Consider the following 20,905-nt stretch of genomic DNA (forward strand, 5'->3'; position numbering starts at 1 on the left):
TTTGCTTCTTTGGGAATATTTTTCCTGTCAGGCAAATTTCAGGGCATAATATTCCCCCAAGCGTTCACTGGCTCGCCACTCTAGGCAGACACCAGTTGACGTTCCTTCCGCGCCATCTTTAGAAAACAGTGAGCTCAATTCTGAATGAAAATACGCTTTTCGTCGCTTGTAAGAACTTCTCGCTGTATGGACTGAAATTTTTGTTTTTCCAGGTTAAGTATTGTTACATTATCTACGTATACTTGTCTGTTTTTCTAAAGTAGTGAAACCGAAAAGCTCCCATGAAGTTGTCAAACCTCTTCTGTGTGCGTGTATGGCTGCTGCAGACATTAGGCGAGTTTTTTTGGCTAATGCTAACGGCGGGGCCTACGTGGGAGATCGTGTGTCAGTGTGACTATGCATGCACTCCGCAGACCTAACCAGTAGATAAACGGAAATTAATGGAATATTCAGTCTCTCTATTCAAGTATCCACGAAACTGCTCCAACATTTCTAAAGATCCAAAGCGCTATTGTAGCACCGGTATCACACGGCTAACTGCGCTACTGGACCAGTTCTAGGCTCTAAGGAGTGGGGAAGCAAGAATAACAACACCAGAGACGCTGCTTTAAATGCAAAAAAAGCCGGCAATTTACTGAATGCAAAACACACATGAAACACAATACACAAAACCCCCCTAAAAAAAAAGAAAAAGAAAAATGTATCACTCCTTTTTATTCATTAGTTCACCTAGCTTATTTCAGTAAAACTAATCTAATTTAGTTAGACCAGTCTCTTTTTCCTAGGTTATTTTAGTTAAACTAATTTAAGTTAGTTAGACCAGTCTCCTTTTCTTAGGTTACACCTATTTTAGGATTCCTATTTTTTCTCTGAGTTAACTCGTTTTTTTCCACAGGTAAGGAAATACCCTCAAACAAATCAAAGTGGACCACAATTATTCAATTCACATTCAGAGACATAACATATGAAAATCTAAGTATGACACTTTAAACTCAAGTTCAAGTCCAAATGTGAATTCAGGTTCTCAGTTCAATGAAAAGCTTCAGTTTTGATTCAGTCCAGAAAAATAATAATAATTCCACCAGTTCTTAAATCAGTTCTTAATCCTGTTCAGTTCAGTTTGAACTAGTTCCTGAAGTTCCTACCGCTCCGGCAGCGAATTATCATACGCAGGAGAGTCCCTCCCTGATATGATGGAGAAGATGAATTGAAGGTCTAGGTCTGGCTCGCCATCTTGAATCCCGTCTGTGAATGTGGACGTCGCACACAGCAGACCAATCTTCGCTCCGACCGAGCTTCCAACCGAACAAAAAAACCTGACCTGTGTAACAGGCCACAAAAACAACAAACATCTTTTTAAATCCTCAGATTATACAATTAAATTCTTCTTCATAGACTCAACATATTAACTGGATAACCGTTTATACATTAACCTGATGACAGTTTATAACGGAGCATTTCTTGCAAACGGCTACGTCTTAAGCGTTAGCTTTCTGCCAAAAGGAAAGTACAATACAGTGAATATGTAAGAAAATAAACACAAAACTAACCAAAACCGATGTAGCTTAGTTTTCATAAAATCCCCGTCAGTTTCCGACCAGGCAAATTATGTCTTCTTAACTATAATATTAACTCTTTTCCGTTAATCAATCAACTGCTCTTTTCCTCCGATTCTTCCTCTGCTCCCTCCCTCTGGTCTGTGCACCGCAGCGTCACCCAGGCGTCGCGTCTGTGACGCTGGTTCCTTAAAGGGGCAGCGACGTTATTCTCTATTCAGACTTTTAATCCGCTATTTATTCTTATTTATGTCAGATTTTAACATGGGCAAGTATTTATTCCTATTTATTCAGATTTTAACTGAGCAGCTATTTATTCCTATTTATTCTGATTTTAACATGAGCAACTATTTATTCCTATTTAACGTGGGTTACATCCTCCCCTCTTTACCTAATGCACGTCCCTGTGCATTTTGAATTTCATACTGTCATAACTCCAGGGATTCTTAGAGAGCTAGGTTCTTCAAGAGAGTCTGTAAATACATCACTCAAGGTTTGAAATAAAGACTGAACTATTGTGATCAACGGGTTTCCTAGTTCAGGATAAGTCAGTCTTTTAGTCGCTTTTCTGTCTCTGATAGGTCTCCCCGAACAGTCACTTTCATTTTGGTTGTCTGTTTGACCCAGATCACTTGTGTTTTCTTTGCTCTCCTGAGCAGGTTGAGTAGAAGGATGGATATTATCCGGATCTTTCTCAGGTAGGTTCCCAATTTCCTCTTCAGCAATTGAGTCTCTCTCTTCAGGATCAGGTGAGTCTCTCTCTTCAGGATCAGGTGAGTCTCTCTCTTCAGGATCAGGTGAGTCTTTCTCTTCAGGATCAGGTGAGTCTCTCTCTTCAGTTTCTACTGGAGAATTATCAGGGGAAGCTTCAGCTACGTCTGAAAGATTTTGCTCAACAGTAGCCAAGTCAGGTTCTGGTTCGATCCTTCCAGGTAAGTATTCCATAGGTCCGGAGGTCAGGTTGAAACCTATTGTGTCCACTTTTAGGTTTCTTTGATAGTGATATTCCACAGAATCAGATTGGGATTCATCCTCATCAGCTCCATCTGATGTGTTATCTTTAGAATATTGTCGAGTTCTTGGTCGCCTTACTGCCTTTGGCGGGTTAATTTCGCTTTCGACCGGGGTCACAGTAAGGAAACCGCATGGCAGCAGGAGGTCACGATGAAGAGTTCTTTGTGGACCATCTCTTGTCTCAGGTTTCACAACATACACTGGGACGTCTCCGGACTGTCTCAGGACAACATACACGTCGGACTCCCATCTGTCAGCTAACTTGTGCTTGCCTCTGAGACGGACATTTCGGACCAGGACTCTGTCGCCTGCTATCAAGGTGGAGTCAACGACATGCTTGTCGAACCTTGCTTTGTTGCGATCGGCTGTCTTTTTAGCATTCTCAGTTGCTACTCTGTAACTGTCTTCAAGTTGAGATTTCAGGTTGCGGACATATTGCGAGTGAGAGCCTGGCTGATGATTGACTGGTAGGCCAAAGGCTAGGTCAACTGGCAATCTCGGCTGACGCCCAAACATTAACTCGTAAGGGGTAAAGCCGGTTGTCTCGTTTTTAGTACAATTATAAGCATGTACTAACGGCTTGACATATTCTCGCCAGTGACTCTTCTTCTGGTTTTCAAGGGTTCCCAACATGTTGAGCAGGGTCCTGTTGAAGCGTTCTACAGGATTCCCTCTCGGATGGTAGGGCGTGGTTCTTATCTTTTTGGTGCCGATGAGCTCACACAGTTCTTTTATTGTTCGGGAATCAAAGTCGGGACCTTGGTCACTGTGGAGTCTTTCAGGAATGCCATAATGGACGAAAAAGTGGTCCCACAAAGTCTTGGCCACTGTCCTGGCTTTCTGATTCGGGGTGGGGACTGCCACTGCATATTTCGTAAAATGGTCGGTGATGACCAGAATGTCTTTTGTGTTACTTGAGTCCGGCTCCACACTGAGAAAATCCATGCACACGAGTTCGAGTGGTCTCGTGGCCACGATGTTGATGAGTGGTGCAGCTTTCTCGGGCATGGTCTTACGTCGTATGCAACGGTTGCAGGTTCTGACTTTATTTTCCACCTCAGTTGACATTTTGGGCCAATAGAACCGCTTCCTGATAAGATCTAGCGTGCGCTCTGTGCCCATATGGCCCATGTTGTCGTGGAGGCTCTCGAGGACTACGAATCTCAGGGCTTCTGGGAGTACAAGCTGGTAGTGAGTCTGAGCACCCTCTTGTCGCCTGCGATACAAAACACCATTTGAAACCTCCAGTTTGTTCCACTCCCTCAATAAGAGACCAAGCTCAGGAAGTTCTTTCCTCAAGGATGGAGGGGGTTTCTCTCCGGACTCCACTTGCCTGAGGACTTCACCAATGCAGGGATCAGCATTTTGTTTGTCTCTTAGTTCAGCTGGTGATAACGGGGGGATGACAGGTAAGCCACCAAGCTGATCCTCCTCTTCAAAGCTTTGAGGGAGAGCCTTTGGATGGTGGGCAAGTGACACAACCAAAGTGGTGCTGGGTGATGTTTCCCCAGGGTGATTGTTGATTACTTCATGGACCAAGTGCTTCTCACAGATGGCTTTGATGGTGCCTTCATTCAAATGTGCATAATCAGCCTCTGACAAATGTCTTTTTGTGAATTGTTGTATCCTCTCCAACTCTTTTTGTGACGATGTGTCATCAGGTGCTTTGCCATGAGGACGTCTGGACAGCCCGTCTGCGTCCTGATTCTGCTTACCAGCTCTATACTGTAGCTGGAAATCGAACGTCGACAGAGCGGCCAACCATCTGTAGCTCGTGGCGTCGAGCTTAGCTGAGGTAAGAATGTACGTTAATGGATTGCTATCTGTGACAGCAAGGAATGTGGCTCCGTACAGGTAATCCTGGAATTTCTCTGTTACTGCCCACTTAAGGGCAAGAAATTCTAATTTGTGAGCAGGATACCTGGACTCACACTTTGACAGACCTCGGCTCGCATAAGCAATGACGCGCTTCTGTCCCTGTTGCTCCTGGTAGAGAGCGGCACCGAGGCCCGAAGTGCTTGCATCTGTATGTAAAATGTAAGAGAGCTTGGGGTCAGCAAATCCGAGGATGGGTGCGGTTGTCAGTTTTTCAATTATGGTGTCGAACGCTGTTTGGCAAGCGAGCGTCCATCTGTCACCAAAGCCGTCCTTTGGATTGAAATACTTCTCAGGGTTCACTGTGGTTTTTGCGTGCTTCCTTAGCGGTGGATAGCCAGCAGTGAGCTCGTTGAGTGGCTTCACAATCTTTGAGTAGTCTTTAATGAACCGTCGGTAGTAACCACAGAAACCCAGGAAGGTTCTTAGCTCCTTCAAGTTGTTTGGTTTTGGCCAGGTTTTTAATGCCGCTACTTTGTCAGGGTCGGTCTCAATGCCCTTTTCAGACACAATGTGGCCGAGGTACCTTACAGAAGTTCGGTAGAACTTGCATTTCTTTGGTGACAGTTTCAAACCGAACTCTTTCAATCGGTTGAGCACGCACATCAACCTTTCCTCGTGCTCCTCCAATGTAGAGGAGAAGATGATGAGGTCGTCCAGAAAAACTAGGGCTTGCTTCAAGTTCAACCCTCCCATACAACGCTCCATAAGCCTCTGGAACGTGCTAGGGGCGTTGGTTATCCCCTGAGGCATCCTGTTGAATTCGAAGAATCCTAGAGGGCAGACGAATGCGGTTTTGTGTTTGTCTGCTTCCTCCATCTCTATTTGATAGAAGCCTGATTTGAGATCGAGAACCGAGAACCACCTGGACCCGGTCAACGCTGAGAAGGATTCTTCCAGATTAGGTAAGGCATATGAATCCTTTACGGTTTGTGCATTCAATTTTCTGTAATCTATGCAGAGTCTGACATCGCCATCTTTTTTCCTGACAACCACGATTGGCGAGGAGAAAGGCGATTCTGATTCACGGATGACTTCTGCATCGAGGAGTTGCTGGAGATGGGTACGCACAGCCTCTATGTCCTGCGGATGTATAGGTCTTGGCCTATGTTTGAATGGTGTCTCGTCACTGAGAGTTATATGGTGTTTGATTCTGTCAGTGCGGCCAAAGTCAAGCTCATGCCTTGCAAACACCTCTGGCATGGAGCTCAATTTCTCTGTTATCCTCTCTTTCCACTCGTTGGGTACAGGAGAATCAGTAAGGTCAAAGTCGAGATTTGGTTTTTGGTCAGGTTTTGTAGGAGAGTCTGAGCCAGGGGTCTTGACAGGTTGAACACTCTCAACAACATGTATCTCTGCTATCACAGCCCTTGGGGACAGGGTGATGTCATGCTGTGACTCGTTTTTGAGCGTGACTGGGATGCAGCGTGATAGCTTTGGTGGTAGACTCACCAGACTATCTGCCACCAGGATGCCGCCAGGCAGGGACGATGACTTTGGTGACTCTACCATCACCCACTTTCCAACGTCAGATGTTCTGCAGCTCACTGATCCCTGAAGGACTTTGGTCTGTCCAGCTGAAATGGTCTCGAGGTCTCTACCATGAAGTCTCACCTTCCCCAGGCTGGAATCAGCAGACTGTTTTTTCCGGATTTCAAGGGTCTTTAAGACAACTTTATAGCCATAAGGAAGAGACTCAAAGTTCTGAGGTGCAATCTCTGCATACTTCTCATAGAGAATATCCAAAGTGTTCGTGCCGATAAGCACTGATGACAATGTGGAGCGCATGTCAGGTACAACCAAGGCCAGCGTAGGTACCTCGATGTCGACTCCAAGCAAGCGCTTTGGGAATCTGACGGTGGCCTCAACATAGCCAAGGTAAGGGACGCTTTGACCGTTGGCTCCTTCCACTTCTAGCAGGTCGTTCAAAGAATTGAGAGGCAAGTGAGACAGGTTCTCTAGATAGAAGGAGTTGGGAATTGTTGATACTTGGGAGCCTGAATCCAACAAGCAGCTACAGTCTTTGTCAGCTATGGTCACTTGTGCGGTGCACTTGGCTCCAATCAGACCTTTTGGCAAAGTTACTGACTGTCTTTGTGTGTGAGAGTACACATGGGCTCTGTGCAACTTCTTTTTGGGACATTTTGCCTGTGTTCCAGTCCCCGTTTGTCCCACAACCGGAACTGGGTCTAGTTTAAAGGATCAGGCTTTGAAGTGCCATGTTGTCTGTCCCATGCTAACTGCTTTTCTTTTAGCTGCTTCCTCTTCTCAGCCACCAGAGATGGGTTTGGCTCGCTTTCACACTGAGGCTTAATATGCCCATCCTCTCCACATCTAAAGCAATACCAGGGCCTTGGTCTATTGCTTGTGCTGATGCTTGCATCTCGGCTGTGGGGCTGCAACCTTTGAGATGTGTGAGTGATAGCTGGGGAATGTGTGCCAGCTGTCTGGGGAGCTAGTGGTCTGGCAGCAGATTTAGCTTTTCTATTGTCTTTCTGCGTGATGCGTGTGAGCTGGGACTGTAGGTCAGCTATTTGTTTCTTTAAGTCTTGGATTTCAGACCTGTGATCAGGAGCTGGCTGAGATGAGCCGCAGTCCTCTTCACTCTGCACATAAATGCCTTGATAATGAGAAGACACTCTTGGTTTTGAAACGTTGAAGTGCTGTTTCATGCGTGAAGCTTTGGAAGAACGTTTGTCTTCTGCTGTACGGAGTAGCAGGAGAAGTTCAGCAAAGGTAGGTGGATTCTGCTTCTTTTGTTCTAGCTGGAGTTCAGCTATCAATATGTTATCCCAACAGCCTCTGACAAACTGCCTGAGAAGATGCCGATCAAGGTCGCTTGCAGTTACACCTCCCCTTCTGAGGGTGGTGCTCAGCATGACCTGTAGCCGTTGTAGGTAAGCTGAGGGTTTCTCACCATTATCCTGCATTGTGTTGAGATACTTGGCAAAGAGGTCATCTCCATCCTCGACTGTGCCAAAAGCAGAGTCCAAGATCTCTAAATACGCACTAAGGGGAGAATCAGGTGTCAGGTGCTTCACGATGTCAATAGCAGGTGATAAGAGACTTTCAAGAAGCTTTCGCGACTTGTACAGATCAGACTGCGTCATATCTTTAAGGAGAAGTTCCACACTGGAGCGCCATGTCTCATAATCTACTTCACTGTTGGGACGTGGGACACGCCCAGAGAAGGGTCTGAGTCTTAAGGAAGTGTGCACCTGCAGAGCAGAGTCTTCATTTCTCACAATGTGCTCAACAATTACTTTTTGTATATCAGATGGATTAACGTCAGAGAGTTTCAGAGCGGGTTGTGCCTTTCCTTTAGATGGTGTCGATGGTGGGGACCAATGATGTTGAACGTGCTGCTGCGGGGCCATACTGGGCAGGAGGCCTACATGTGCAGCATATTCGGGGGCATGTTGCTCTGGGGTATCAGGTAGGTTCTGCTCTGCATCTTCATCTTGGGACTCTGAGTGATCTAGATCAACAGTCTCACTAATGAGGGAGAGCTCTTCTCTGAGGACAGCTGCAAAGTCTTTACCAGTCTGTTTTGCAATGCCCTTTAACTCGGAAAGGTAAGTCTGTGTAGCTGTTTTGCTAACTACAGGTGTGTAAACATTGGCTAAGGCTCTGATGTAGTAGGTGACATCAGTCCTAGTCTTACTGTTAAGCCTGTATGGCAATGAAGGTAAGAGAGATTGCATAGCTACACTATGCGTATACTCTACAATAATCTGCTTGGCTGACTCTGGTTCTGTGAGGTCTACTGGAATTACCCTTTGAATGGAACCATGTTGTTTCAGGAAGTCGCTTAGTTCGTCATCAGTTTCTGTGTCAGTTATACCGCTAACTATGACTGAGTTAGGGATTTTTACACTACTGGTTTGAACGACATCCATTTTTTATTCTTTTTACACTAAGAACAATATTTTACGGTCTCTGGTTTCTAGTTTAAATGCTTTAAGCCACTCCTGGCTGGCTCGCCAAGTTGTAGCACCGGTATCACACGGCTAACTGCGCTACTGGACCAGTTCTAGGCTCTAAGGAGTGGGGAAGCAAGAATAACAACACCAGAGACGCTGCTTTAAATGCAAAAAAAGCCGGCAATTTACTGAATGCAAAACACACATGAAACACAATACACAAAACCCCCCTAAAAAAAAAAGAAAAAGAAAAATGTATCACTCCTTTTTATTCATTAGTTCACCTAGCTTATTTCAGTAAAACTAATCTAATTTAGTTAGACCAGTCTCTTTTTCCTAGGTTATTTTAGTTAAACTAATTTAAGTTAGTTAGACCAGTCTCCTTTTCTTAGGTTACACCTATTTTAGGATTCCTATTTTTTCTCTGAGTTAACTCGTTTTTTTCCACAGGTAAGGAAATACCCTCAAACAAATCAAAGTGGACCACAATTATTCAATTCACATTCAGAGACATAACATATGAAAATCTAAGTATGACACTTTAAACTCAAGTTCAAGTCCAAATGTGAATTCAGGTTCTCAGTTCAATGAAAAGCTTCAGTTTTGATTCAGTCCAGAAAAATAATAATAATTCCACCAGTTCTTAAATCAGTTCTTAATCCTGTTCAGTTCAGTTTGAACTAGTTCCTGAAGTTCCTACCGCTCCGGCAGCGAATTATCATACGCAGGAGAGTCCCTCCCTGATATGATGGAGAAGATGAATTGAAGGTCTAGGTCTGGCTCGCCATCTTGAATCCCGTCTGTGAATGTGGACGTCGCACACAGCAGACCAATCTTCGCTCCGACCGAGCTTCCAACCGAACAAAAAAACCTGACCTGTGTAACAGGCCACAAAAACAACAAACATCTTTTTAAATCCTCAGATTATACAATTAAATTCTTCTTCATAGACTCAACATATTAACTGGATAACCGTTTATACATTAACCTGATGACAGTTTATAACGGAGCATTTCTTGCAAACGGCTACGTCTTAAGCGTTAGCTTTCTGCCAAAAGGAAAGTACAATACAGTGAATATGTAAGAAAATAAACACAAAACTAACCAAAACCGATGTAGCTTAGTTTTCATAAAATCCCCGTCAGTTTCCGACCAGGCAAATTATGTCTTCTTAACTATAATATTAACTCTTTTCCGTTAATCAATCAACTGCTCTTTTCCTCCGATTCTTCCTCTGCTCCCTCCCTCTGGTCTGTGCACCGCAGCGTCACCCAGGCGTCGCGTCTGTGACGCTGGTTCCTTAAAGGGGCAGCGACGTTATTCTCTATTCAGACTTTTAATCCGCTATTTATTCTTATTTATGTCAGATTTTAACATGGGCAAGTATTTATTCCTATTTATTCAGATTTTAACTGAGCAGCTATTTATTCCTATTTATTCTGATTTTAACATGAGCAACTATTTATTCCTATTTAACGTGGGTTACACTATGTAGCTAAAGCTAACCAGCTAGTCGTAAAGAGACGTAGAAACAATTCAGCTTCAAATTGTTCAATTATATCTTAATCCATATGTTGCTACAGCGTAGGCTTTCAGCACTCAATAGTTTTTTTTTATTTGCTAAGTTTTAAGTAATTGGCGTGCATTCTCTGCGTTTAATATAAAGAGCTCAGAGGTAAATTTAAGCTCATCCTGTAATTTCATTTGTTTGGTTCAACTGCAGGTGTTTGGGAGAAACTATGGGGATCAAGGTTCGCCCTCGCTGCTTCTTTGACGTCGGGATCAGTAATGTTCTAGGTGAGAGGAATGTAGAAGGTATTTTTTTTTTTTTTTAAATCAACAGTAGGTGATGGGATTGCGAGATTGTCCTTTTACATAGAAAAATACATCTTCAAGCTTTTTCTTCTTTTTCGGCTTTTCCCTTCTCCATTTATTCATATCCTCTGCATCCTCCACCCGCACTACATCTAACCTCCTGTTTTCTTAATATCCTCTTTGGTCTTCCTCTCACCCACCTGCCTTGTGTTTCCAAACTCGGCATCCTTTTGCCCATCTTTATCTCCAAAACATCTGAAGGTTGCTGTCTCTCTGATGTACTCATTCCCGATTCTGCCCATCCTTGTCATTACCAAATACAACCTCAAGATCTTCAACTCTGCAACCTCCAGTTCAGCCTCCTGTCTTTTACCCCATTGGCTCTGATTCTAAACCACACATCATCACTGGTCTCGCTGCCATCTTGTACAACTCTCCTTTCATTCTTGCCGATACCCTTTCATCACTCCAACCACTTTTCATCACCCACTCCAACCTGGTTGCACAGACTTCTTCACCTATTTTACACACTCTCTGCTGCTCTGGACTGTTGAATTATCAGAAGTCCTTTACTTTTACTTCTGCTCCCTGTAACACTTACTGTTCATTAGACTTTATGTTTAATGAGTCCAAAACATGGTTGTTGTTGGTGGATTGACTGGGAGAAAAATCTTTTTTTTTTTTTCAGTATTTAAAACTTCAAATTATTAAAACTTTACAATTGGTCTAAACTATATTTATTAAATATGTCTCCCAAAAACAGCGAAAGCTAAGTATTCAATCCTGACTCACTTCTAACTTATTGATTCTTCATCACAGTTGGCAGAATAGTGGTGGAGTTATTTTCAGACATCTGCCCCAAAACCTGTGAAAACTTCCGATGCCTCTGCACAGGTGAAGGACTTCTCCACATTCTTTTTTTTTTCTACGAATTGATCATCTTCATGTTACAAATCAGTTATGACAATGGACTGTTATTTCATTTAGGCGAGAAAGGCATAGGCAAAGGAACTCAGAAGCCCCTGCACTACAAAGGATGCCTTTTCCATCGCATTGTGAAAGACTTCATGATTCAAGGAGGAGACTTCAGCGAAGGTGAGATATAAAAAGGCTGTGAGTGAAATACTTGGTGTAGACTGGTTTGAGCTTCATGTATAATGTCAACATAGACCCAATACTGACCGTTTTCTTCCTGTCACTGCACGTCTTCCACTTGCTCTTAATTTTGTAAACAAATGTCACTCATGTAAAAGTGTTAATTTTTACATCTAAAATAGAATAAATAAAACCAATTTATTATTACCCCGAGTTAATTTGTGGAAACAACTTTGTAAATACAGGCGCTTACAAGGACTGGAATAGTATCTAAATTTATTTACGCATACTCCTGGTCTGGAAAAGTATGGAAAAATATAATTTGGTTCTGCAAATATTTCTTTTTCTCTGTTCTCTACAGAATAATAATAACATCTAGGAATGGGACTTTAACACGTTTTCGTCGATTAATTAATTACATGGATTTTAGCACATTAACGCAATTAATCCCATTCTTTCTTATTGTCAATAATTTAGCACTAAGAAGGGTTTTTTTTTTTTTTAGTAAAAAATTTAGCTTATTTCACTCAACATCAGTATACATAAATGGTCTCAGAGAAGAAGTGGCCAGGGTAAAATAAGTGGTAAAATATACCTTTATTTCAGAACATATGAGAAACATATCTTCTAATTGTAAGCAACTAGCATCTGATTGTACTTTATTCTTCTTCACCACAGGAAATGGAAGAGGAGGTGAATCCATCTATGGAGGCTTTTTTGAAGGTAAAGAAGCCACCATCAGAGCTGTGTGATGTCATCAAACACACTGTTGGCTTCAAGATGGCCGAACAATCCTCTCCTTTCCCCTCTAGACGAAAGCTTTGCTGTTAAACACAACAAAGATTATCTGCTGTCTATGGCCAATCGGGGCAAAGATACAAATGGGTCACAGTTTTTCATGTAAGTGGCTTTTTATTGTTTTTTTATAAATAATGTCAGTTTTATTTTTTGGTAGTACTTATCGAACAAGTTTACACATTCATTGGCGATTCTCTTCACTGACCGTCTCTGACTCTTCAGAACAACAAAACCCACGCCTCATTTGGATGGGTAAGAAGCACCTGATTTTATTTCTAAACACAAACTGATTGTGCTGTCAACATAAAATTTGATTTACCTCGTCTGTTTTTAGTGTCCATGTGGTTTTTGGTCATGTCATTTCTGGCCAAGAAGTTGTTCAAACAATGGAGAACCAGAAAACGGATCCTAACAGCCGGCCGTACGCGGAAGTGAAAATTCTGAACTGCGGAGAGCTCATCCCGAAATCAAAAGGTTTGTTTGGATCTCTGGGTTTTCATAAAAAACTGTTATAAACGCCCTAAAACTGATTTTAGGGCGTTTATACCAGTATAAACGCCCTAAACAACATATTTTATTGTTCTTTTTTTTCTTATGTTTTTTGTCTTTTAAAGGAAAGAAAGCAGATAAAAAAAGAGAGAAAGCCTCGTCCAGCTCCAGCGGTGGCTCATCTGATTCTGAAAGCTCCTCGGATTCTTCCTCAGGTTCAGAAGAATCTGAAAAAGAATCCAAGAAGCGAAAGAAAGAGAAAAAGCTAAAAAAGAAGCAAAAGAAGAAGGAAAAGAAAAAGTACATCATATTTTTGCATGACTTCTGACTTTAATGTTTATTTAAAAAAAAAAAAAAAAAAAGCTACTTCTAAAACAGAATTTTTCTTTTTCTAGGTCTGTTGAGGAAACTGCTGAAGAGAAAGAACAAGAAGACGAGGTGACCTCCACTGTACGGCCTGAAGAAATCCCTCCCATCCCAGAGAACCGGTTCCTCATGAGGAGAAGTCCTCCACCAGCCGAGAATCCAAACAAGGAGGACGAAAAGGACCCGAGGAAAAAAGAGGACAGATCCAGACAGAAGTTAGTGTTTCATAAGCTGTCGCAAGAAAGGAAAACCTGAAGTAATGGTACTGTGTTTGCTTGACCATCTTGTTTTTCTTCATTTGCAGCGCTGGCTTATATAATTCTCAGTCACCATATCAGAGGCGATTTCAGGTTACCACTCGATCAGGAAGGAAGATAAAAGGGAGGGGACCGAGGGTAAGATCCGAAGAGCTCAGCTAAAACATTTCTGCTTTCTATAAAATCATTACTTTAATTTTAAATATAATGCATCATTATTCAAATTTCCGTGTATCTTTTGTATTATTTCTTTTAACATTTAAATTGGATTTACTTGGCTCATAAGCAGTTCCAGGTTTAAGACAAAAAAAAAATCTTAATTTTATTTCTTCCAACAGAGGTACCGAACTCCATCACGTTCTCGTTCAAGATCTAGAGATCGATACCGGCGTAGCGAAACTCCTCCACACTGGCGCCAGGAGATGCAGCGTCAGAGGATGAGGGCAGTCACCAGAGAGCGATGGATTAAGGGGGACAAGTAAGAATGGTTTACTTTATGAACAGGTGGAGTTTCAGAAAGAGGGCGTGTGCAGGGTGTGGGTGGTGCGATGTTGCAGGGACAACTATAGCTTTTAACATACTGAATTTTAATAAAATACTTCATCATTAAAAGGTATGTATTTTATGAATTGAAACAAACTACAGATACGATTTGTTTATTTGACGTGTACAATCAACAAATTTTGTCCCTTCATACGTAAAATTAACAATATTGATGAGCTAAGATCATCTAGGTTATTCAATATTTTCAGACCATTCAGGAATAGACAATATTATTCAGAAATCTTTCTAAAAACTTGAGATGTAATTTTGGGTTACATATCAAATTGTCCATTATCTTACTGTTTTCCATTTATTTATTACAGAAGTGACTTTATTGATGCTAAGGATGAAGAAGCTAAGGCTCCAAAACGAGAGAGAAGGATGTCCAACACAAAAGATGAACACACAGCCGAGGGCAAAAAGGAAAAGAAAACTCGGTCTCACAGGTCTAAAAGCAAAGAGGGCAGTACTGCAGAGAAGGATGAGCATCACAGCAAACACAAAGCGAAGAAAAAAGAAAAGTCCCGCAGTCGCAGTGGAAGCAGAGAAAAGAGTAGAAGGTCAAAAAGCAGAGAGAAGGCCAATAAGCAAAAAAGTAGTGACAGAAGAGGGCGCTCACGGAGCAAAGAAGGACATAAAAAAGAAAAAGAACCGGAGGCAGATCAAAGTAAAGATAGAAGTAAAGGCAAGGAATCTGATACGAAGCATAAAGAGGGTAAAGAAAAGAATCAGGAGAAAACAAAGGCAAAATCAGCAAGCAAGGAAAGATCCAGCAGCAGAAACAGAGACAAAGATAAAGACGAAAAAATAGATAAGGAAAGGGCCAGAAAAAGAAGCAGGAGTAAGGAGAGGGAGAAACAGAGAAGAGGAACATCCAGGGAGAAGGACAGGCGCTCCAGAAGTCCAGACAGGAGTAAGACCAGAGACAGAGGCAGGCGCTCCAGGAGCAGAAGCCGTAGGAGAGACCGCAGCAGAGATCGATCTTCTCAAAGAAATGACAGAAGCAGGGACTCTACCAATCGGAGGAGGCGGCGTAGCAGCAGCAGCAGCAGTAGCAGCTCTGACAGTGATAGAGCAGAAAAAAGGAAGAGCCGAAAAAGTCCCGACTCTACAAAGAGAAAGAAATCCAGAGACAAGAGAAGCCCGGATAGTACAAAAAGCAAAGATAGAAGAGATCGCAAGAAAAGTCGGTCGAGCTCTAGTTCCAGCTCCGACAGCGACTGATCACTTTGCTTTTAACTAACAAGTTAGTTCCACCTGCAGATAAACATAATTAGTCCTCTGTTCAGATCTCCAGCTTATATAAACTGGAGCAGACATCAAAAAAAAGAGGAAAAAACTAACATAACACCTTCTCACATGTGTAACTACAAACTGCTGCTTCGTGCGAACTCTAGCTGGACCTGAAAGAGCGTTGTTTTAATCATGGAGCTGGTTAGAGGAACCTGTAAGGCTGGCAGAAACACAATGATCCGGAGCTGACGTTTATTGTGAACATAAGAAGCAAGTACCCAATAATATTTTAATTTCACATGACCACAACAGCTCACACAGATTTGATTCTTTTTTTAGTTTTGCAGAAACCTTGCTGTCAGTCTGTTTAGTTAAAAATAAAAACAATATTTTACTGCAACTTCTCTCCATTTTTACTAAGCAAAAGACCTGGAAAAGAAGGTTATCTTGCATGCTCATCCCTGTTTGATTTATTTAGATGAGATACTTGTTTTGTTTTTTTTTTGTTTGTTTTTTTTTTTTGTTACTCTGCCAAATCTTTACTGTAATTCTGTCATCTTTACTTAGAATGGAAAAAAATGTACAATTTCTTTCTTGGAAGAAAATGTGGAAGTGCTGATTAAATTATAAAGCTTGGTTTCTTTGTTTTTTATATCCTGTAAGAGTCCAAAACATTACTTCAAATCAAAATGACAATAATAAAAACCTAAACTTGAAGATGTCACCTGGCTGAGACTGTGTCTTGGTGATGACTTTGATACATGGAGATAAAACTGCTTATCTGCTCAATGTTGACCGCTGGTTATTTTAGATTCTTAGCTTTTCCTGGTCAACATACTATACTGCTCAAAAAAATAAAGGGAACATTTCACTTTAATTTTGTGTGTGGCTCCAAATCCAGGCCTCCATTGGTTAATAAATTTGATTTCCATTGATGATTTTTGTGTGATTTTGTTGTCAGCACATTCAACTTTGTACAGAACAAAGTATTCAATGAGAATATTTCATTCATTCAGATCTAGGATGTGTTATTTGAGTGTTCCCTTTATTTTTTTGAGCAGTGTATATAATCGCTGTAGGTTTTCTCCATTTTTAAACTATAAATGTAAAAGTTCACTTTGAAATTACTGCAGATATTCCAAGAAGGTCAGGGAAACTTTAAATATCGAACAAGGAAATGGACACAACATTCAAATACTGATACAAAGGATAAAACCTACTAATGCAAATATTATCCATATTAGGAAATGGAAAACTTAAATTCAAGACTAAACATCCCAGAGTTAGACTTTTTACCTAAAATCTTTCCAGATTTCCGTCTGAAAACATCTCAGTTTGAGACCAAACAGCATTCAGTTATACAATGAAGCAAATGTGCACCCTGAAAGAAGTGAGCCCTGCTGTACCGACATTTGATCTGTGATGGATAATTGCAAATCAACACACTTTATCTGATTAAAGAATAACATAATTGATCACTCAAATAATAGTTGCAGCCCTAGTTTTAATCTTTAAAAAAAATTTTCACCAGGTGAAGCCCAGTCTCTTCTTCGCCTCGTGAATGTCTCCAGCCTCATTAAGCTTTCTGATGCTTTCTGTGGTGATGGACACGTATCTGGGCATCTGAGCCCCAGTGCTGTCCTGGACGAGGTAGCTCGGCCTGACGCCGCTGAAAACGGGGCCGTGCCCACCTCCCGCTCCTTCTCTCGTGGCTTTGTAAAGTGGAATCAAATTTCTCTTGGCCTCTGCTGCTGCCTTGATGATGTGCTGTGAATGCTGCTGAAACTTGAGTTCTTCTTCAGCGCTGAGCTTTGCGTTCGTTGCTTCGAACTCTCGTTCCTCGTCTTTCATCTGCTGAAGTCTGGCGCTTCTTTCCGCCTGCATGTAGGAGAGAGCCAGGTTTCGCGTTCAGACGTCAGCAATCATAAACGCTGAAGCGGGTAGTGGTGGAGTTTTTCAGCTGTTACCATCTGTGCGACGTTGAAGTCGTGCAATTTTCTTTGTTCTTCTCTCATTTTCTCAGCCTTCAGTTGTTGCTTCTTGGCGTATATTTTGTCGGCTTCTCTCTTTGCCTCCAGAGCATCTCGGGTTTCCTGCTCTGCAGTTTTATCCAGGTGCTCCTTTTCCTTTTTCTGACAAAACAATTTGTGTTTAGAAAGTTGTTTCTAAAACAACCATCGTGTCAAGTATTATGAATGATGCTGCACTACCAAAAGCTCCCTGTGTGCAGCTATCGACTTCAACATCTCAGACTTCTTCCGCTCCTCCTCCAGCTGCAGCTGCGCCTGTCTTGCGTCCCACTCAGCCAGAGCTTTAGCGATCCTCTGCTCCTCGTTTGTAGCCTGCTCCTGCTGCGTGGCTGTCAGCTTGTTCAAAATCCTCTCTCTGCGCTGCTGAACTTCACTGGAGAAAAAAAACAAACCAAAAGACTCAAATGAGCAACTCGAATGAGAAATCCTAGCAGATGATCTACAACGAGTGCATCTTTCCACCACACCTTTTCCTTCCACTCAACTTTCCATCAGAAATAATTTTGGTATCAGTAATTTTCTACTGCACAACTACACAAGCAGTCTTCCACATGATTATGTAACCCATCTGATGGCTGTTATGCATTGCTGGTCATATGTTGTCATTGGATGCAAAATCACTTAAACTGATATAAATAAAGACTTGAAATGGATCCCTCTCTGCAGTGAATACGTGGGTTTAACTGTTTAAATTGAATATCAAAAATATGCAAACTTTTCAGTAATAAATAAATCCAACTGTATTTAATGTTTTGCAGGACCTAAATAGCTCTTTCTCTCTTTGTTTCCGTAGCTTTGTCATGTGTTCCTTGGTTGAAATAAAGAGTTTCATCTGCTCCTGTTCAGCCTTCTGCTTTTGCGCCTCTTGCTCTTTTCTTAGTGCCCTGTTACTGAGATGATCCTGAGGGACACAAAACATACAAATAAACAGACTGTAAAATCTGGACGCAAAGGATGAACAGTCTCGTCTTTTATGATTGACCAGGTGAGCGTTCATGAGGTTCCTCTTCTGGTCTGCTTGCCGCTCTGACTCCATTCTTTGCTCCCGCTGATAACGCTCTTGAAGTTGCTGGATTTCCTCAGCGTCCTTCTTGATTTCCAGCTTCTGCTGCTCCCGCGCAAACTCGTTGGCTTTTATCCTAAAAAAGATAAATATTTCTGATTTAGATTAAAAAAAATTTTTTTCAACATTACTAAGAAGTCCAACTAAGGTGGTGAAGTGGTGCGGCTGCAGGGACGGATTTGGTCTTACTGGTTCTTCAGGTCTTCTGCTACTGTCTGTCTCTCAAGCTTCTTTTGCACAGCCTTTTCCTGCTCTTTCCTCAGGGCTTCACCGTTTCTGGTTGTCATTATTTCCAGGAACTTTTTATCCATGTCTTTAGCGGCACTTTTCATCCTTTGCTTGAGCTCTGTCTGAGCCTCCCTCTCTTTCAGCACCTCTGTGTGCAGGAGGGCGCGCTGTGGAGGTAGCAACATTGAGTTGTCACAGATCTAATTAGATGTAATATCTACGGTGTTGAACTGTGATGCTTGTACTGACGTTTAATCCTTTCACCCGGTCGTTTTGATAATACAGCTGAGTTCTGGCTTTGGTCAAGGCCTCTTTTCGCTCTTCTTCCCTGTATTTGGCTTCCTCTGCAGCCATTTCTTTCCTCTTTTCCTCCTCCATCTCCTCTCGGATCTTCTTGGCCTCCAGCCTTTTCTGCCTTTTACCCTGAAAACAAATGCAGATGTACAGTTTGGTTCACGTTTCAGGTTTAGATCTTTAAGAAACAGCAACACCCATGTCAGATTTTACACTGAGTCTTACAGCAATGGTATCAGGCCACAGCTTAACAATTTCCTTTGACTGCAGGTGCAGGGCCTCCCTGTGTTTGGCTGCCTCTCTAAGATGCTCCTTTTCTTTATCGACCCCATTCATTTCATCTTGAATCCTGTGCCAGCCAGTTTTCCTTAGGATGGTGATTTGTCTGAGATCCGGAGGCTGGAATACTTTGTCTTTCTTTCCTGGTTGAAAAAGTGCAAATAATGACATAAAAAAAGAAAAAAAGAAAAACAGACCCAGTTTCTAACATTTTATTGGTAATTTTCATTTTTTGTCTTTTACTGCAAAACAGTTTTAAGTCATGGATATATCACTATCATGGATAGTGGGACGACTTAGGTTTCTACTCTGAGTGTTTGCACTTTGCCATGGTAACCCCTTTGTTTGCTTTTCTAAACCCTCCAAGGGGCAAATTGACCCAGAATGTACTAATGTACTAGACAAAGGGCTGCAAATATAAAAACACAACACATCATGCCAAATACAGGGTTATGTAAAAACCCCTTGAAACTTTTCACATTTTGTAACATTGCAACCAAAAACCTTGATGTTTGGCATTTTATGTGATTGACTGTAACGTTTGAAGAAGACAAATGCCTTTCAAAGCTCACAGAATGCTGGACAGTTATTGAACATATTATTGGACATATTTTCTGTTGATGTTGATCATGTGCGGTCATGATTACAGGGTCGTTGTCCTGCTGGAAGGTGGACCTCTGCACCAGTCTCAGGTCTTTTCCCGTCTCTAACAAGGTTTCTTACAGGACTCACCTGTAATTTACTCTATAGATTTTTCCATGCACTTTGACCAGTGGACCACTGATAGAAAGCATCGCTGCCACTTGGTGGCACTCCTTGCCCAGTCTGTCTGTCATACTCTACGCATTTTCAGAAGAATGGTGACAAAGTGAGAGGCTTTAAGTGTGGAATATTACTTTACAACCTAACCCTGAGGTCTATAACTAGTAGTAGCTGTTCTGTCCTCCTGAACTGTGTATCTCTGCAATTCCTGCAGCGTAATCATGGTCCTTTCTTTGCTTAATGCTTACCTTGTCCATCAGCAAATGATGAAAATGATGCAAATGATAGGTCGATTGACATGAAGAATTGTTGTTTTTCAACCTAACTCAGTTTTAAACCTCTCTAAAGCGTTATCCATGACCAGTCTGGTATGTCCCTTGGTCTTCATGATGAACTTAATATACAAAATTACTCCAAAAAGCCTTCAAAACAGCTGTATTTACATTGAGATCACAGCACAGTGTGCAAGGGTGTCCGATTAAAAGGTAGTGAATAGAAATACAGAATTTGACTTGTAGAAGTGAAATTCTGTTGTCTGCTATATAAAATCGAAATCAAATGTATTGGAATTTGTGATGTAATCTGCAGAAAAACTGAAAAGTTAGTATTGTTCAAAGGCACTGTAGAAAATAAATGCAGTTGTATTACTTTAGCAAACAAATTGGTAAATAAATAAACAGTTCTAATGTACCTTTAGAAGTCTAATAATGCAAACATTTACAGAATAACAAATCAGGATTTCATTAAAAGTAGAAGATTTTCGGTTTCCCTTTGCTGAGACACATAATTGCAACGTAAATAAGACTTAGCTCACTAGATTTGGGTAACATAATGTCTATTGAGACATAACATGTCACCATATAACAGCTCAACACCAATTAAACTTGCAAAACCTTGGATATTTTATTTAATTCTCACCGCTTTTACTGAACAGTCTGCGACTCCCATCGCACGGAGCCATTGACGCCATATCTAGTTGTTGTAGTCGGTTTAAACTTCGTTAAATCATAAATCCCAAACTGAAATGTTAAGGATTACTGTCGCGTTACAAATAACCGAAACTAAAGACCATCGCCGAATGGGTATAAATTCAGCTGTTCTTACTAACAGCTAATCGCAAAGATCGTCCCAACCTAAACAACCAATCAAAAGCTGTTCACGGTGAAACTTAATATTCGGGTGACCCTTCTACATGGCTTCTGTTGAACTGTATCTAGGCAACCGAAGAACCAATCACAGTCCGCAGAAGTGTGACGGCTAAAAACGCCATACGTTTTATAATTAA

The 20,905-nt window shown here is 41.6% G+C and overlaps 2 protein-coding genes across 3 annotated transcripts; one reads left to right on the top strand and one right to left on the bottom strand.

Annotated features, from left to right (window-relative positions):
• Nucleotides 1-83: 83 nt before the first annotated feature.
• On the top strand, nt 84-15,686 carry ppig (peptidylprolyl isomerase G (cyclophilin G)). Its single transcript, XM_088016608.1, has 13 exons — nt 84-212; nt 10,092-10,165; nt 11,003-11,077; nt 11,171-11,278; nt 11,957-12,001; nt 12,091-12,178; nt 12,299-12,328; nt 12,411-12,550; nt 12,691-12,865; nt 12,961-13,146; nt 13,236-13,326; nt 13,527-13,666; nt 14,055-15,686. Exons 2-13 carry the CDS (start codon nt 10,108-10,110, stop codon nt 14,953-14,955), a joined length of 2,037 nt encoding a protein of 678 aa, XP_087872734.1. The 5' UTR covers nt 84-212; nt 10,092-10,107; the 3' UTR covers nt 14,956-15,686.
• A 414-nt stretch (nt 15,687-16,100) lies between these two features.
• On the bottom strand, nt 16,101-20,715 carry cfap210 (cilia and flagella associated protein 210). Of its 2 annotated transcripts, XM_014996105.2 has the most exons (9): nt 20,539-20,715; nt 18,805-19,001; nt 18,535-18,708; nt 18,247-18,452; nt 17,977-18,133; nt 17,756-17,895; nt 17,175-17,367; nt 16,932-17,096; nt 16,101-16,842 (listed from the first exon to the last, which is right to left on the bottom strand). In XM_014996105.2, exons 1-9 carry the CDS (start codon nt 20,588-20,590, stop codon nt 16,489-16,491), a joined length of 1,638 nt encoding a protein of 545 aa, XP_014851591.2. In that variant the 5' UTR covers nt 20,591-20,715; the 3' UTR covers nt 16,101-16,488. The 2 variants fall into 2 exon arrangements, with proteins under 2 accessions (XP_014851591.2, XP_014851576.2); XM_014996090.2 differs by having other exon boundaries at nt 17,756-18,133.
• Between the last annotated feature and the right edge of the window lie 190 nt (nt 20,716-20,905).

The sequence above is a fragment of the Poecilia mexicana genome, unplaced genomic scaffold (genome assembly GCF_051168715.1).
Source record: "Poecilia mexicana isolate PSO_F unplaced genomic scaffold, ASM5116871v1 scaffold_2, whole genome shotgun sequence".
NCBI lineage: Eukaryota > Metazoa > Chordata > Actinopteri > Cyprinodontiformes > Poeciliidae > Poecilia > Poecilia mexicana.